Below are 19,337 nucleotides of genomic sequence, written 5' to 3'. Positions count from 1 at the left end.
ACTAGGGTGTTCCTTCCCCACCCAAGGATGTCTTATTTATTTTTTTTGAGTTAAGGTAGTGGCTCTCAAACTTTTAGCACCGGGACCCACTTTTTAGAATTACAATCTGTCCGGGACCCACCAGAAGTGATGTCATGTCTGGAAGTGACATCATCAAGCAAATGAAAATAAATAATTATAAATACAGGTTCAGTCTCATTATTCATGTAAATTCCGTTCCCAGAACTCATGTGGATGGCAAAAATTGCACTATAGCAAATCAATTTAAAAAACAAAGTACCTTTGCTCAGGTGATTTAAAAACAGCCTTGCTGTCCTTTGTGATGTTAAGATAGAGTCATTAAGACAACAATCCAACAATCAGTCTCACTCCAGGCGCTTAGAAAGCTATCTGTGTAAGCTATCTTGATGGTTCCTTAGATGGGTCCAAAAGCAGTTTAGAAATGAAATTTCTAAAGAAAAAAACCATTTATCTGTCTTCTCTCATTAAAACTCTTTTCTTTGATAAAGCTGTTCCTGAATTATTGTCATGGTTTTACTTGCCTCTAGTTTTGCTGCCATCTATCCTCCCATTTTTGTATTTGCTACTTCCTAATCAGTCCCATGTCTGTCTAATATGGACATTTCCAAACTGAAATGAAGCTCAAGCGCATTTGCTCACATTAATTCTACTTTTCTTTTGCTCCTTCCATTACTCTCTCTATTCCCTGTTATCTCAATTACTGGTGAAATTCAGATTGTAAATTCCTTGGGGCAGAGACCTGTTTTATGCTTATAATATTCTGTAAAGTACATACATTCTGATTGTATTATAAAATAAAAAATAATTGTATTATAAATAAAAAAGCCTCCTAATACTAGTAGCCAGGGCTTTTTTTCTAATGGAACACGGGTGGGGGGGGACGGGACAGAGTTCCGGCACCTTTTTGCAGGGGCCCCTCCCCTTCAGAGGCATTCCAGAAGGGGGGGAGCAAAACAGAGGCATTTGCTGGGTGGGTCCTGGGGGGTGCAGGGTTGGCGGGTGCCTGGCCCCTGCCTGACCGCACAACAACCCCCTCCTGCCCCATCTCCAAGCTCTTGCCTGAGCCCAGCCTGCCTCCCCTCTCCTCCCCCCGTTCCTCTGCTTCCCTGCGCAGCTTCCAAGCTGGTGGAGGGCGTGGGGGACACACGCCAATGCCAAGGAAGAGGACGGACAGCCAGCCAGCCAGCCAGGGATACGGGCTGCGGCACCCACGGAACGCCCAGGTACTGGCTTGGCGGAGGAGGAGGGGAAGGAAGCTGGCTGGTGCAGCCCCCGTGCCAATCTGCAACACGAGACTAGGCGTGTCTACTCAGAAGTAAGTCTCATTGTGCTCAATGGGGCTTGCTCCTGGGAAAGGGTGCATAGCCTTGCAGCCTGAGAGCCCAAGCCTATGCATGTCTACTCAGAAGTAAGTTCCATTGTGTTCAATGGAGCTTACTCCCGGGAAAGTGTCATAGCCTTGCAGCCTGAGTAGACAGGCAGAGGAAGGGCTCTGAGACTGCAGTCCTCTCCACACTTTCCTGGGAGGAAGCCCCACTGCCTCTACTGGGACTGACTTCTGAGGAGACAGGCACAGGAGGGGCTCTGAGGCTGCAGTCCTCTCCACACTTTCCTGGGAGAAAGCCCCACTGCCTCTAATGGGACTGACTTCTGAGTAGACAGCCATAGGCTTTGGCTCTGCGGCTGCAGTACTCTCCACACTTTCCTGGGAGGAAGCCCCATTGACTCTAATGGGACTCACTTCTGAGTAGACAGGCACAGGATTGGGCCCTGATACTGCCATCCTATCCACAGTAAGCCCCATTCACTATAATGGAACTTACTTCTGAGTAGACATGCACAGGATTGGACTCTTAGGCTGCAATCCTAGGCACTTTCCTGGGAGTAAGCTCCATTGACTAGAACGAGACTTACTTCAGAGTAGACATACCTAGGATTGGGCTCTTAATCCTGGCAGAGATATATATCTGCACCTGTTTTCACATGTTAAGGGCAGGTGAAAAGGGATTCTACATGTGTACAACGTGCTGTCCAGCCTTGCCAGAGATCCTCCTCATCCTTCCCCCACAAGCATGCCCTCTGCCAGCCAGCGTTTGCAGCTCCTCTCCAGCAATGCAAAGCAGCTGCTCAGGGCAGCAGAGAACATATAATTGCATGCCAAGCACCTTTCCAAAGACACAGTGTATTCTGATACCTGAATTAAACCATATTTAATCGCTTGTTTGCAAATGTAGCTGTTTCTATGTGCACCTAAGGACCCCTCTCATGTAAGAATTCCTTTTTTGTTCTTACTCCCACAGTTGCTTAGAGTAATTTTACTACATGGAACTCATGTAAGCCATTTTCCGGAATCCATTCACTGCTTCCTCTCCTCGAAGTAGTGCCACACTACATATTACACGCTACAAGTGCACCTGTACAGTATTTTTCCCCATGTGTAGAAAAAGTAGCTAGGGGGAAGGGGATGTGGAGATTGACAGCCCAATCCTATGCATGTCTACTCAGAAGTAAGTTCATCTTTAGGGGGGAAGCACATAAAAAATATTTTATTTCTCCAATAAAAAATGGTTTGAAAATAAATAAATAAATAAATAAATAAAAGATTAACAAGTTGTGAGTTCCTGCATTATTAGTGTAAACAAAAAAGAACTTTAAAATGATTCCATAACTTATTCTCTATATTTTTTTCAGAGATATTAGTTTCATATTATTATTATCGGTCTGAAGTGAACAGTTGATCCAGTTTTTTAAATAAAACATTTGAAGACCCATAATGATTCACAGTGGTTGAAAAGGAGTATGAGAGTGCATTCGTTATAAACCTGTATTCATTATCTTATTTTACTATTTTACAAAAAAAAGCACTGCTAGTAGCATAGCTGCCTTGTCCGCCACCCAGGGTGGTGACTCCTGGCATCACCCCACTGTGCAGATGTGGAAGTAATTGGTGGTGACATGATGGCCTCACCACAATTACTTCTTAGTAAGCAGCTGCTAACTCAGCTGCTTTTTTGCTGCACTCTGCTCTTGGAGCATAGCGAAACAGTGGCTGGTCTGAGCAAAGAAACTGAAGAAACCGAGAACTGGCAGTGGTGGTGGGGGTACAGTCTTGCTGCCTGCTGCCACACACGTTCCAAAGGAGAAAGAATGGGCATTGGGGAGTGAAATTGCACCTGCCACCTCTAAGTTTTTAAAGCAGTGTTTCTCAAACTGTGGGTTGGGACCCACTAGGTGGGTCACAAGCCAATTTCAGGTGGGTCCCCATTCATTTCAATATTTTATTTTTAATATATTAGACTTGATGCTACCTTGGTATGTGACTGCATTTGGGGTAATGTTACAGGCCTATACTTTTAACAAGCTACTATGTATATTCTTTTAACAATGATAGTAAATAGACTTACTCCTGGTAAGTGTGGGTAGGATTGCAGCCTAGGATTGTCAAAAATTTTCCTGCTTGATGATGTCAGTTCCGGTCATGACATCACTTCTGGTGGGTCCTGACAGATTCTCATTCTAAAAAGTGGGTCCCGGTGCTAAATGTGTGAAACCACTGGTTTAGAGAAACAATAGAGGTGGTGGCAAGTCAATGAAGCACTTAGAGGTGGTGGTGGTCGGGATGGCAGGTGCAGTTTCACTGCTCTTTCCCCTTTGGAAGGAACAGGATAGCAGTGAGATTGCAAAGCCTTGCCTGCCAGTGTTTTCTACACTAAGAGGATGCAGCTGCCATCTTGACTGATCTCACAATTGGCCTCACATGACACTATGGGGTGGAGCCTGAAGAAGCTACCCCGTGCACCCAGCTAGCTATGACGCTGCCTATTTCTCATAGTAAGTTTGAGCCCTCTGAACAGATTCTTTTTCTGTGTTATATTTTGTGCACTGTCTAATATACTATTTGCACAAAATTATTATTGACTTTTAAACCTTTTAATTGTGTATGTTATTTCTTTTGTTAGAAAGCTTAATATGAACTGCATGATGATGTTCAAAATTGTAAATATTTACTGTTTGACACAAAAAGTTGTATGATACATTTGCAATTCAGTAATCTTTCGGTTGTTTGTTCTTCTATGCCTTTTTCTATCTTTCTAACAAGGCCTTTTGTTGTCCTCACCCCCTTTTTCAGAAAAAAGAAATACTTTCTTCATTGGAAATATAATGTCAATAGATCAAAAATGCAGAAGAACCAGTAAGTGAAGAAAAACTATTAGTGTAAACAAAAAAGAACTTTAAAATGATTCCATAACTTATTCTCTATATTTTTTTCAGAGATATTAGTTTCATATTATTATTATCGGTCTGAAGTGAACAGTTGATCCAGTTTTTTAAATAAAACATTTGAAGACCCATAATGATTCACAGTGGTTGAAAAGGAGTATGAGAGTGCATTCGTTATAAACCTGTATTCATTATCTTATTTTACTATGAGTATACTTATAGACTCAAGCATGCATATGCATGAGAATGTGCATGCACACCTGCACCATATACATGCAGAGAGGCCTGGTCTGTACATGCAGCCCACTAAGATTGAAATTTGATGGTACATTCCTCAGGCGGTAGTGAACTAGTCCATTTCAAACTGCATGTGGAGGATCACATCTTTGAATGCTGTCTATATATAAAATGCTCTCTACAGGTAGAAAACTAACCTCACAGAGAGATGGCTGCGCTAGAACCAAAAATTTTAGTTTTATAATTGCAGAGAGTGTGTTACATGGGGGAGCATTAAAATGATTTCTCTTGCCTGAAGTTTTAAGTGGTTTAAAATTTAAAGCTATAATTAAACCTCCTGATTCTCCTGCATGAGCCAGAGCAGGCAAGGATTGGAGGAAACTCCCTTTGCCCTCTCCATAATCCCACAAACACAAAAATACATGTGCAAATGCATGTGTGTGTTTGAATGTCAGAGTTGGAGTGCCGTCTTCTTAATGGGCAATCTCCAGATTCCATTTTTACTATGGTATTCATTGTCCAATCCTATGGTCTGGCTGTGCTACTAGAACTTGTGTTCTGGCAGCACAGCCTTATTTATGGCATTGCAAAATGCAGTGTTCTACATCATGCTGTTGCACCACTGCTGCAAATGGTAAATCATGTGAGTTGCATAGCATCATCCTTCCTGAAGCCTCTAGCATTGGTAAGTCAGTGAAGGGGACATATCATGGGCGGGAAAGGAGAGGCAACTGTGCCTTGACTCTTATCAAAGTCCAGGTGAAGGAAAACACAAGGCCACCAGAATGGTCCCGATCCGATGAACACAGTGCTCAACAAATGCTAGAAGGTGGTGTGTGTGTGTCCCCAAATAGCGGAAAGGATAAAAACAGGCTTGAGCAGCTGGTAAAGTGAAACTTTTTTTAAAACATCTTGTAAAGTTGATTCCTATAGAGTGTCATTCCCTGGCAGAGGAAGGGCATTCCTAACAAACTCGGGAAGCCCCTTGTGACAGTTCCAAGGTAGGTTGACTGTTAACAGTTTCTCCTCTGGGCAGGGCTGACCATTTCTCCAGTTTGGCCCTACCTTGCAGAGGGATAGGATATTGGCTGGTTGGGCTCACAGCTCAGAGCTAATTACTTTTGAATTTTCTAGTTCAACCTCTTGCCTTCAGCAGGTTGCAGAGAACCATGAATTTTTTTTCACTGAGGCAAGGAAATGTTTTGGAGTCTCTTTAAAAGAAAGACAGCTTATTTGTATTGGAGTGAGCTAGTTAGGAGATTGCAGCGGAAGCCAGCAAGGCTTGCTTAACCTCAGTATCGCTGGTTTCACCTTTGCAGGCATGCTGCACCCTGGGGGAGGCAGCAGGGGTGGGTGGAAGGCCTTGGTTAGAACTCCCTGCAGCAGTGAATGTAAAAGCAGAGCGATCGCGCCCCACCTCCACTAAAGCGGAAGTAGAGCGTGATTGCTCCACTTTCACTTTCACTGCTGCGTGGAGCCCTAACAAAGGTTCGCACCGGGCTCCCCGCACCCTGGGGAGGTTGCAGGAGGCTTGGGTAAGTGCTCCCATGCCCCTGCAGCCCCCTGAGCTGCCGCTGCCTCCTCACTGCCGCCAGGCTGCCCCCACCCCTTAAGGGGGCAGAGGCCGGGGCCCACAGGCTGGGCGTCACGACGCTCCAGTTTGAAAAGCCCTGGTATAGGGAACAGGATATAATATAGTGTAGGATAGTATGATTTAGAAAAGGTATAGTGCTCTCTTCAATTCTTTGAAATGGTTACGGTCACAGGAATAACCAAATTTAGTTACTTCTATCTGTCTACAAATATAATTTTTATATTAATACAGTTGAGTCCACTTAAGTCAAGCTCATTTAAGTCAAGCTGTACTGTGTTGAGATTATGCATTCACATTTTTTTGTCTCTATCTGATGCATATCAGATTGTCTGAAAGCATTTTAACGACCTATGTGAATTAAAGAAATATTTATTTTTCAATGCCAGAAAAAAAGTAAGGAGCAACCCTTTCTTTTTATGTGATACCAAAAAATGAAAAGTTGTTATTAAAAATCATGTAGTATCTTTTTCTTCAGAGGAAAAAAATCTTTGGAAAAATAAATGTTTAAGGAGCCCAGAAATTTGTATATCCTTTCCAATTTGGGTTGGCTCCTTGAAGAATTTTACTGGGAGTACAGTGGTTAGATAATGTTATGCTGTATGGTAAACTTGGGAGCTGTTCTTTTAAACACATACACACCAGGTATTAAACCAACAACTCAATCCTGTGCATATAAGAACATAAGAACAGCCCCACTGGATCAGGCCATAGGCCCATCTAGTCTAGCTTCCTGTATCTCACAGCAGCCCACCAAATGCCCCAGGGAGCACACCAGATAACAAGAGACCTCATCCTGGTGCCCTCCCTTGCATCTGGCATTCTGACATAGCCCATTTCTAAAATCAGGAGGTTGCACATGTACATCATGGCTTGTAACCCGTAATGGATTTTTCCTCCAGAAACTTGTCCAATCCCCTTTTAAAGACGTCCAGGCCAGACGCCATCACCACATCCTGTGGCAAGGAGTTCCACAGACCAACCACATGCTGAGTAAAGAAATATTTTCTTTTGTCTGTTCTAACTCTCCCAACACTCAATTTTAGTGGATGTCCCCTGGTTCTGGTGCTATGTGAGAGTGTAAAGAGCTTCTCCCTATCCACTTTATCCTTCCCATGCATAATTTTGTATGTCTCAATCATGTCGCCCGTGAGGTGCCTCTTTTCTAGGCTGAAGAGGTCCAAACGCTATAGCCTTTCCTCATAAGGAAAGTGCCCCAGCCCAGTAATCAACTTAGTTGCTCTCTTTTGCACCTTTTCCATTTCCACCATGTCTTTTTTTAGATGTGGCGACCAGAACTGGACACAATACTCCAGGTGTGGCCTTACCATTGATTTGTACAACAGCATTATAATTTTAGCCGTTTTGTTCTCAATACCTTTTCTAATGATCCCAAGCATAGAATTGGCCTTCTTTACTGCCACCACACATTGAGTCGACACTTTCATCGAACTGTCCACCACCATCCCAAGATCTCTCTCCTGATCTGTCACAGACAGCTCAGAACCCATCAGCCGATATGTGAAGTTTTGATTTTTTGTCCCAGTGTGCATGACTTTACACTTACTTACATTGAAGTGCATCTGCCATTTTGCTGCCCATTCTGCCAGTCTGGAGAGATCCTTCTGAAGCTCCTCACAATCACTTCTGGTCTTCACCACTCGGAAAAGTTTGGTGTCATCTGCAAACTTAGCCACCTCACTGCTCAACCCTGTCTCCAGGTCATTTATGAAGAGGTTGAAAAGCACGGTCCCAGGACAGATCCTTGGGGCATACCGCTTTTCACTTCTCTCCATTGTGAAAATTGCCCATTGACACCCACTCTCTGTTTCCTGGTCTTCAGCCAGTTCTCAATCCATGAGAGGACCTGTCCTCTAATTCCCTAACTGTGGAGTCTTTTTTAGTAGCCTTTGGTGAGGGACCGTGTCGAACGCCTTCTGAAAGTCCAGATATATAAGGTCTACGGATTCTCCCACATCCAGATGCCTGTTGACCTTTTCAAAGAATTCTATAATGTTCGTGAGGCAAGACTTACCTTACAGAAGCCATGCCGATTCTCCCTCAGTAAGGCCTGTTCGTCTGTGTGTTTTGAGATTCTATTTTTGATAAGGCATTCCACCTTATTTAATTTCTCTGCCATCTCTAAGTCTCCTTTTATCTCCCCTTTCCCTCCCTCACCATTCAGAGGGCCAACCGCTTCTCTGGCGGGTTTCCTGCTTCTAACATATTTGAAGAAGCTTTTATTATTCCCCTTAATGTTGCTGGCCATGCGTTCCTCATAGTCTCGCTTGGCCTCCCGTATCACCTTCTTACATTTCTTTTGCCACAGTTTATGTTCCTTTTTATTCTCCTCATTAGGGCAAGACTTCCATTTACGGAAGGAAGCTTCCTTGCCCTTTACAGCTTCTCTAACTTGGCTCGTTAGCCATGCGGGCACCCTCCTGGATTTAGTGGAACCCTCCTTTCTTTGTGGTATACACCTCTGCTGGGCCTCTGTTACTGTTGTTTTAAGCAGCCTCCATGCACTCTGGAGAGATTGGACTCTTTTTACCTTCCCTTTCAACCTCCTTCTAACCAGCCTGCTCATTTGAGGGAAGTCCGCCCATCGGAAGTCAAGGGTTTTTGTGAGAGATTTACCTGGTGTTCTTCCCCCGACGTGCATGTTGAAACGGATTGCAGCATGATCACTGTTCCCCATTGGCTCTGTAACACTGACATCTCTAACCAGGTCCTGTGTACCGCACAATATTAAATCCAGAGTCACCTGTGCTCTGTTGGGCTCCATGACTACCTGCTCTCAGTCATTTAGCATGTCAAGGAATCCGGTCTCCTTTTCGTGACCAGGATACAAATTGACCCAGTCTATATGAGGGTTATTGAAGTCCCCCATGATTACAACCCTGTCACTCCTTGTCACCTCCCTGATCTGTTTCCTGATTTCAAGGTCCCCTTCTGATTTCTGGTCTGGAGGACGATAGTACGCCCCCAGTATTACATCGCTCCACAGGCCTGGTAATTTAACCTACAGAGATTCTACGGTAAATTCTACAGTAGATATCTACTCAGAAGTAACTCTCATTGTGTTCAATGGAACTTATTCCCAGGAAAGTGTGCATAGTAATTCAGCCTAAGAGACCAATGCTATTAAGTCCGCAGCTGGCATTCCACCAGCTGCCTGCCTCTGGCTCAACTGTTGCAAAAAATGCCATAAGGCACTTTTGCGCCAGAGATACAGTCAAACCTCTGGCACTGGGTCCAGTGGCAGTCAGCATGGGGCCATGGCACCAAAGGACATGCAGGGAGGGCCCCCAATGGTATGTTGTACTGCCAGTTGGCAGCAGGACATTTTGGGGTGGAAGGGAGGTGGGGAGGGGGCAGAACTGGTTGGGGATGGTGGGGGGAGGGGAGCAGCAGGCCTGAGAGGGGTGCAGAGACAGTGACAGGCTTTGCTGCGATATCCTAAGTTCCCTCCTGGGCTGGGAAACCTGACCCGGGTCTCCTCAAATCTGCACCCACTCAGTAGCAGGCGCAGATCCATGGAGACCCATTGAGGCTGCCGGGCTACCTGAAACATTTGTTCCCTTACCCTGAGGAAACCTGGTGGTGCTTCCCTGGCCCCATTGGATGTAGTGATCATCATTTTGGTGCTACTGCATCCCTGGATTCTAGGGAAGCTTAGGATTGGGCTGCCCATTGTAGCAACTTAGGGCAGCTCTGGAGTAAATGGGCTTTTCGTTTAAGTGTGTGCACAGATCTGGTCTATACGTATTTTGGTCTTGCAGATCATGTGTTTTTAAAATTCAGACAATGACGGTTAAAGTGAAGGTGTAATAAGCTTAGTGAAATGAATGAGACTGTCAACTCAATCCTATGCTCCCCCCCCCCCCACTGACACAGCCACCAAAATGGCTCGTGCTGTATCCTGCAAGGGGGTAGTCTCAGAGGTCTCCTCTGGGTAAAGAAATGTTCCCTGGCAGAAGAAGGGCATTCTGAAAAATCTTGGAAAGGCCCATCCCATGCTAGCATGAGGTAGGGTCAACTATTAACAGCTTCTCCTCTGCATGATCCTGACTGTTTCTTCAGTCTGGCCCTACCTCATAGAGCAGTGATTTTCAACCTTTTTCATCTCGCGGCACACTGGCAAGGCACTAAAATGGTCAAGGCACACCATCAGCTTTTTGACAATTGACAAGGCACACTGTGCTGTCAATGGGGGCTCACATCCCCCAATGGTCCTACTGATAAATGACCCTCTCCCAAATTCCCGCAGCACACCTGGGGACCATTCATGGCACACCAGTGTGCCATGGCACAGTGGTTGAAAATGGCTGTCATAGAGGGATAGGATGTTGGCTATAAGGGCTTGCAGTAAAAGGGCTGGTAAGTAAAATTCCCATTTTTGTTCCCTTACCTGGGGATAAGCCTCCACAGTTGGGGGGGGGGGTCTACTTGAACCTGCACTAGCAAAATTGCTGGCACAGGTTGCCATGGACCCAGGCCATAGGATCAGGTCTGGAAAGGGGGCTAGGATTCGGTGGCCACCGCTGCCTCCAAACTCAGTCACTTCCTGTAGCTGGTCTGCCCACTCCCTCCCCCTATTCCCTCCCACCTTGTTCCATCCACTCCATCCTATCCCACCTCTCCATTGACTTACCTAGGTTGTCAGGTCCTGACAAAGCCATTGTTGTGCACGGAACAGCTGCGGCTTCTTTGTTGGCACTCTGGTAGCACACATCTCCATGTGCTATTGGAGGCTGTTTGTGACTGCCATAAGGCAGTCACTGCTGGTGAAATGCTCATTTTACCAGTGTTCAAACCCATATTGGGCTTTGTGTCTAGTTAAAATATATTATTTTAGAGTACTTGTAAGATTTTACACCTGGAGCTACTGTTCTTTTTTTGCAGAATGGTGATGTATGATAAACTCTTTTTTGCTGATGAGATATTACAAAGTTGTTTGCTTTATATTCAATCATTGTGTGAAGATGCAAGTGGCGCTGGAAGGTACAAAAAAGAAGACAAAGCTATCCAGCTTATAAAAGTGAGGAGAAGCAATATTTTACATGAATAGGGTAACTACAGGGGAAAAAAATCTTTATCATACAATTTAAATATAAAATAATGTGTTGTTTTGTGGCAGTTAACCAAACTCTGGAAGCCAGTAAAAATATTGAATATATTAATGTACTGTGTCCATTTGTTGTTGATGAGAATTAAACCATTAAATGCACTGGTTTCATTCTGGCTTGAGTTCAGAGTTAACAATAGTTCTGGTTTGATTCTGACTGATGTCAGTAAAAGTTTGGTATTTGGTTTGGGACACTTAAATCTGCTTCAAAATACGAATTGCGTATGTGACAAAGTGGGTTACATAATTGTGAACTTGTGTTCTGTCCTTAATAATACAGTAATCCTATATCACTATTTTATTATAGAACTCTGTCCTTGGTATAACTTTTACAGTATACTCTTTCCTTGTTATCCATACTTAATCATTCCTGAAAACTTTCCTCATAGCAAAAATTTGAATGAATGCAATTATTGTAACTTGTTCCAAAAATTCTAACTTGTTCCAAAGCTGTTCCAAGTTCACCCAAAAATCACCCTAAATGCCTAAGAGCCCAATCCTGAGGTCTGCGGCACGGCTCCGCACCGTGGACCACAGTTGTAAACGTGCTGTAAGTCACGTTTGCTCACCAGTGGGCTCACCAGTGGGCTCCCAACGGAGCTAGCCCAGCGCTGGCTGGTGCTGGGCTAGCATGCGGCAGTTGCCCAGGTTCCGCGGCTCCGCGATCTCCTGGACTGCTGGGCTATAGAACGGGAGGTGGGGGCATGGCCAGGGGCGTGGGGGAGGCATTCCGGGGAGGGGGGAGGCATGCCAGGGGGCAGGCAGGAGGCGTGTCGTGAGGAGGGAGAGAGGCGGATCTGTGGAGCTGAGCTCCGAAGGATCCAAGGCGCTCATGCAGGGTTGCATGCCCTACACGAGTGCCTTTACTTTAGCGCCAACCTTTTGGTCGCCGCTAAAGAGAATAGTCCCATTGCAGGGCTGCTTCCCTTACTCGGGGGAAGGGGACAAATGTTCCCTTCTCCCAAGGTACCTCCTGCGGTAGCGCAGGAGGCGCAGGATCCGGTGGGAGCCCTGCACGGAGCCACCGAGCCTGGGAGCTCCAGGCAGCTCAGGATTGGGCTGTAATACCATAAGGAATTCCAAAAACTAATTATGCTTCTCTTATTTTTCCATGCGTTTTCCATGTGTTTTTTTTCCATTTTTCCATGCGTTTTTTTAATCTTCTGTTCTTTATGACCCATATTCAAAATAACTTGTGCAAACACAGCACAAAGACTGATCGAAAGGAGCATGTAATGCCCATGCTTTGAAAGCCAGCACAAATGTGAGCATGGACTGGAACTTGAACCTGAATTTCTTCTTGGAGTTGGGGAGGATGCAAAACCACAGAGGCAGGGGGTTGGGAGTAACTTTAATTCAGCATTGGAGATACTGGGAGCTCTTGTGAATCCTTCTAACACACTCTTGCCCTCTTTATTGAACAGATCTGTTGATTTAACCGATAACAAATTTCCCATTTATTCCCCTTGACTGTTTAGAACATAAGAAGAGATTTGTGTCTCATTTAGCTCTTTCTCAGACCAGCCTTACCTGTAAGCTGTGCTGCTGTGCAGTTAGGTCGGAAACCTTGCATGGCTGAAAATTTTTTCTGTGCACTAGATCTTTGGCTAGGCTGAATCCTGTAGACAGCAGCGCCTCTTCCTCTTGGTGTTCTGTTGGCTTCTCTTCCTTATCTAATATTGTGGCTATACTCACAGTGCTCCATTATAGCGCCTCTCCTTGTGCTCTCTGTCCTCCTTGGTTTCTCTTGCGAGAGTAAAGGAAGAGTAGATGAGAAGGAGAGTGCTTTGGAGTGCTATACTTGCTCTGTGTAAACAAAATTCTTGATATGGATAAAGAAGTATGGTCTTAATAGGCATAGTACATATAACTAAAAAATCGGTATAGTGAATATATGGATAGCATGAGAAGAGTAAAAAATAAATTTGTAATTGTAAAAAATTGTAATTAAAAAAATTGTAAAAAGATTTACAATACTTTTACAAGAGTATTGTAAAAATAAAAAGGTTAAATTTATAAAATCAGTGAACAAGATTATTCAAAGGCTCAGAAGCATGCATTAGTTTCATGATTCTTTGGCTACATTCTTTTTTTGCTTTTTTAGATCAACACATCTTACACATACACTTTGGATGAATTTTGTGAAAAACAGTTTCAACAGAATCAACAAGCACTTATTCAACTACATGCTTTTAAAAAGAAAGTAATCGAAGTAATTCAGAGCTCTTTCTTACAGGTAATAATTTCCTTTATTTTCTACTTTTATAGTTAATAAACTAATTCTTGAATGCATTTTGGATGCATTAAATATTTATCTTATGACAATAGAAAGGGCATTTTGGGGAGTTAGTTGCATTTTTCAATGTATATTTCATTCAAATTACTTTTAAGAGAGATGGAGGGGGGAAATGGAAAGAAACGAGATGATGGAGTACCTAAAATAAGAAATCGTTCTATAAGCCATTACACTTTACCAGTACAGATTTAGGGCCCAATCCTATCCAATTTTCTGGTGCCCAGGCAGCCGCAATGCAGCCCCAAGGTAAGGGAACAAATGTTCCCATCCCTTAAGGAGGCCTCTTTGTCTGCGTCCCCACCACAGGATGCAGTGCATGCCCCATTGGCACAGCTGCACCGGCACTGGAAAATTGGATAGGATTGGGTCCACAGCCATGTTTTTGCTCATAATTTTCTGAAAGTCAGACTAGATATGCATGCAAATATGTGCTTTTCATCCTTGATGTTTTTTGAGTGTTTTTACCTTCCCTTTTCTCTTGAATCATTTCTCATCTCCCCTCCCCATCATGTTTATCCTTTTAGTGACTGTTGTAATTTTGTTTACCTGCTTATATGCCAATAAAGGTATTATTGATTGATTGATTGATTGATTGATTGATTGATTGATTGTTTTTACCAAAGTATGAATGTGTATGAAATGAACTAAAACTATGAGGGTTTTAACACCTCCCCCCCACTGCAGGTAGTTTTCTGATTGAGAGCCCTTTCCTGGTGTGCTATGTATTGCTTTTAAAAGGTGTCATTTGGGTTTGAAATGTAATATGTGCAGGGGCATGTGATTGACATCCTAGATGACAGGATGCAAATACACTCCCATGAAAGAAAACTTATTCACTGGAAGCAATCATAATGGTGAAGAGCAAGTATAGCAAACATTAGTGTCATAAAAGATATTCGGTCATATTTTACCAACTTTATTCTTTCTTATAAAATGTAATAGGTGTCAAAAATGAAGGGAGCTGAAAAACTTTTTCATCAGATACCAAATGATGTTAAAGAAAAACCAAAATATTTTGAGATCGCTGCATGGCGGCATGTTATGGAACGGTTTTCTACATTTCTTCAGCTTGTTGACAAGATTTTTCAAGAGTTACTTCGCAAATTGGCTCACAATGCTATAAATCTTCTTTTGGAGATATTTAAAGGTTCTGATAGCATGACTGCTTCAAAAGAGAAGAAGAATAAAACACTTATAAGGTTACTTATTTCTTTTTATACTGGTCTTTCTAACTTTTCTTTCCTTATATTTTATCTAATAAAATGTTTGGTTCATTTTCCTTTACCAAACATAAGTGCCTTTTTGAAAAATTATATATATTTCCTCAAAGCAAATTCTTGATGTGGTGAATATATGTTTCATTAATTGAAATTGATAGGTACCAATAAGTAGTTAAGCAATATTTCCAATATTGACTGCCAGGGCCTTGCTGTATCCAGCGTTGGATTCGAGCAGGCGGGCGGTCTCCTTTGGATAAGGGAACATTTGTACCTTTGTAGCACCCCATCCTGTTCAACGGGGCTACTCAGGTCTATGCCAACTGTTTAGCTGGTGCAGAATCAAGAAGCCCTATGTAATGCCAGCAGTCCTGGGATGGGTGTTAGGATGTGGTGAAGGCCTGCTCCACTGTCCCCTCCCTCTCCTAGGCCTGAATTGTCCCTGTTCCTTCCTCCCCTTCCCTGAAATGCACCCTCCCCATCTTAAGAATGCCCTCCTGTCACCCTCCCCACACCACCGGACATAAACCTTACCTCCACCAGTGGCTGTTGGGTGGGAAGAGGCACCTGCGGGACAGCACAGCCTCCCACCAATGCTGCTTACTCACTGTGTGGGGGAAAGCACTTTATGGTGCTTTTAACACACTTTATGGCCCTGCAATCACAGCACTGGTGGTGCCAATCAATAGGATCGAGCTCTTAATGTTTTAAGGTAGATAACAATGAGATAAATCTATGTACGCTGCCCTGGGCTCCTTGGAGAAAAGCGGAATACAAAGTATTAAGCAGTTAAAATGGGTTGCCATACATAAAATCATATGTAACTTAGAAATTTTTCACATATGCAGATTGTATAAAAACACAGTTGAGAGAACCATTACGTCAACAGATCTGAACAGCAGGCGCCAGTTGTTATTTCCATGCAATTCTCTACAGTTACATCAGGGATCATCAGGCCGTTCAAGAGAACCTGAAACACAACATGAAATCATTACTGTTGGTGATATAGATAAGGTAGGTTACCTTCTAAATCAAAGTTTTGCACAACACTTTTGAAAGGCTGATCTAGCCATAAGAATAAGAGCCCACTGGATCAGGTCAAAGACCCATCTAGTCCAGCTTCCTTATCTCACAGTGGCCCACCAGATACCTCAGGGAGCACACAAGAGACCTACATCCTGATACTCTCCCTTGCATCTAGCATTCTGAGGTAGCCCACTTCTAAAGCCACCAAGAAATACATAATTTATATGTTTTGTCTGCTCGGTGCTCCTCAGTGCTGGCCCAGTAGCTCAGATGAGCACAATCCCACAACATGAATGTTTGGTGCCAAAGTCTGGTGTATTCTCGATCAGTGGAAGGATGAGTACCTTATCTATCCCTATCCATTCCCAAATCTGAGTAGGGATAGAACATATCTCCAGTTCATGCTTGTTAGTGAAGAACTCAAGGGAGCTGTTTTTCTAAAAGACTGGATTGCATTCTAAGGAGAAGAGACCTATGCACATTCCATTCCAGGAGTGGAGACAGACTTAAATGCATGTGGGGCATAAATCTGAATCCGGCAGTTTTGCCTCTCACTCCCACATTGTTATGGAACTCCTTTTCCTTCTCTCTATGCTCACCCTACTCTTCCCAAGGAGACAAGATCTCCACAAAGATCAGAGGAGGGATGGCAGCAAGACAGCCCCCTAAAGTGTTGAAGACCCTCAAAACGATAGAAGGATGTTCACCGATTAATAACTGTCTCTGCAGATTGGATATCTACTTGAATCTGGATACTAAAGAAGAGATGGAATGCTCTGAAAAAGCTCTGTAGTTGGTTGCTCTTACATATGACACATTCTGTACTGAATCTGTTTCCCACTCTTTTACTTAAAGTGTGCCACATCTTGCAGTTGTCAGAGAAGACAGCTGTCATCCTGCCATGCAGCTGGCAAGCTGGCCCAGGTGCACTGTGGCGATCAGTTGGCTGATGACACTGTGCCTGTTCTTGCTAGAGGATGGGGCAATGACATGGCCAGAAGGGGTCACCCCTGTGGCCACCACCTTCAAATGGGACTCGGTGGCCGATGCGGGCGCTCCTGGCAGCAGTGACTGTGGGAAAGGTGGTACCACCACAGCAGACCCTGCAGCCCTTGCCCTGCAGTTTCCTTATCCTGTGAGGGGGGCTGGAGAGTCCCTGGCCCCCAGAAACTACCTCAGGGCTGCCCAAATGTGGGGCCACCAACCCTGGAGGCTAGCCCCTGTGGCCAACCCCTGAGTCCGTGAATCAGCAGCTGGCACTGGAAAGCCCCCATCAACCACCCCACTCCAGGCTGAGCCACAGTTCCCATCTAAACCCACAGAGTTATGAGAAGGCCCTGGGCCCCACTGGACCAGCTCTCAAGGGACCCTGACCATAGGAGACGAGCCTCAGGAGTCCTCCCTAGCTGTGGAGATGGAGCCAAGCACAGTGGAACAACCTTAGGGGCTATGAGGCCAGACCCCATGTTTGCTCTGGAGGGATCAGCTCTGCCAGTAGTCTCCCATGAGCAGGTTCTTTCTGAGGTGATCCGCTCCCAGGCCAGCTGTCACTCCAGTAGCAAAGAGGAGTAACCAAACCAGAAATGAAGGAAGAAGATATTTCTGCTAGCCTGCTAGGAGGACTCTGTGAAGTAACAGGGAGCCTCTGATGAATGTAAAGACTCTTACTCAATTATTGCTTCTGCAAGACAGTTACCACTTAGTGTCTCTGTCCCAGGGGTGGGGACGATGCATGGAGAGGGCAGCCATTTCACAGCAATCCTCTTTTGACACCCCGATGCCCCAGGCCAATGGACATCACACTGATAGAGACTCATCTGCCCATTGCCCCTGAAGGGGGATAAATTTTCTATTAGGGACCAGCAAAACCTCTCATAGTCCCCTGAGCTTATTTAGAAGATGTTAAAGGTAAAGTGTTTCTTTCAAAAGCCCACCATATTCATCATCTAGCTAGCAAACAAGCGTTACACCCGGCCATCTAATGTTGTGAACATCCTTGAGGTCTTAACAGTTGATGCTCCAGTGGATACTGTGATGTCTTTCATAATTATTCCTGAATATGGGAAAGGGGACCCCAAAGAGCCATGCAATGAAAGGTAAAGACCACACTGTGCAGAGCCTTCAAGTAACCAATAGCCACCTTTATAGCCTCAATTGCTAACTTTATCTTTCCAGAGCAGTTTATTTCTGGTCAGAAAAATTGGTTGCCCTGTATTTCACGTCCAAGGCAACTGAGGACAGCACTGGCAGATTCCTGTTTGGATGCTGTTCAGCTTGAATCATGGTCCCTTCCAGCTAGCCCAGTGCAAGGCCTGATAGAAAATCTGGCCTGGTCATCTAGATTCTCAGGTCAGAATGGCTTATTCTACGATCTCCTCTGGCATTAAACTCTTTGGCAAACCCCTGGGTGCTGTTCTGATTTAAACCAAGAATAAGAAGAAATCTTTTCTTTTGGTCAAAAGTGAAGAACAAAAATTCAAGCTCCAGCAGTCCTTTCAGCCTCTTTAAACAGTGTTCCAGACCATATTTTTGTGACTAAAAGTCTAAGTGGTCCCAGCAACAACTACATAAAGAAGTGCATCTTAGACATCCTTCTCTTCTCTTAGTGGCTTTCCCCCAAAAAACATTAAAGAAGTCCTCTTTGGCATGATCCCATGCCATCTTCTGGCCAGTGGCATCATAGGGTTTGCATCACCTGGTGCAGGAGGGCAGTGTGTCACCCCCATGATGGACCTCCTCCCATGCAGTGTGCAGGGCAACAACCTGGGTGGTGGGCATGGTAATGTACCATCACCCTGCCCCTGCTGGTTTTTTGACCATACCTTTTGATAGAATAGAGATATTCCAAAGTGGTCTGTTTCATTTCATTCTGTTATAAATCACACATTGAATGGTATATAACATTATGGCATTATTCCTAGAAACTAGGGGTCTCCAAACTTTTCAGACAGAGGGCTGCATCAAATATCTGGCACAGCGTCAAGGGTTGGAAAAATAAATTTTAAATATAAAATTTAAATAAATACATTAAAGATGGAACTTAAATGAATGAATGAGCTCTAAGTTCTAGGATTTCTCCAAGCACCAACACACACCACAGAAATAAAGCACACACGCAAATGGACTCCCATCCCCCCACCCCACAAGCAGCTTACTTAACATGTACAGAAGTAAATAACTCAGAACCAGCACATCAAAAGAAACCTCCAGAGCATGTTCTGAAGGCGCTGGAGGCCTCCCCGACCCTCAGAAAGCCTTATAAACCCCTGGTTTATAGAAAGCCTAAGGCTTTCTGAGGGCCTAAAAACATCTGAGTACCTAAAAACCATTTTCCCTGGTTTGGGAAAACCAGGAAGTAATTTTTTTTAGGCCTTTAGAAGGTGTTTTGAGGTGTGGGCTCACCGGCCCTCAGAACATCCTCCAAATGCAATCAGAGCTCAGCACCGGTCGCATTTGTTCGTGGGCCAGAAGCTTGTTGCAGGCCGGATAGAGGCTTGTCGTGGGCCACATCTGGCCCCTGGGTCAAGGTTTGGAGACCTGTGCTATAAACCACGATTTTAGCAATTTTGGTCACTAGTGGTGCCACACCCCCCGGGTATC

General features: G+C 44.3%; 1 protein-coding gene across 1 annotated transcript in view; it reads left to right on the top strand.

Moving 5' to 3' along the window:
• The window catches only part of DNAH14 (dynein axonemal heavy chain 14), a 283,703-nt gene that overhangs the window by 13,974 nt on the left and 250,392 nt on the right, over window positions 1-19,337 (top strand). Inside the window, 6 exon segments of the mRNA XM_066623355.1 lie at window positions 4,151-4,213; window positions 10,976-11,111; window positions 13,303-13,434; window positions 14,437-14,693; window positions 16,593-16,872; window positions 17,688-17,833. Of these exon segments, the coding sequence (XP_066479452.1) occupies window positions 4,151-4,213; window positions 10,976-11,111; window positions 13,303-13,434; window positions 14,437-14,693; window positions 16,593-16,872; window positions 17,688-17,833 (1,014 nt within the window).

The sequence above is a fragment of the Tiliqua scincoides genome, chromosome 1 (genome assembly GCF_035046505.1).
Source record: "Tiliqua scincoides isolate rTilSci1 chromosome 1, rTilSci1.hap2, whole genome shotgun sequence".
Classification (NCBI taxonomy): Eukaryota; Metazoa; Chordata; class Lepidosauria; order Squamata; family Scincidae; genus Tiliqua; species Tiliqua scincoides.
This window is presented reverse-complemented; position numbering and strand designations above follow the sequence as displayed.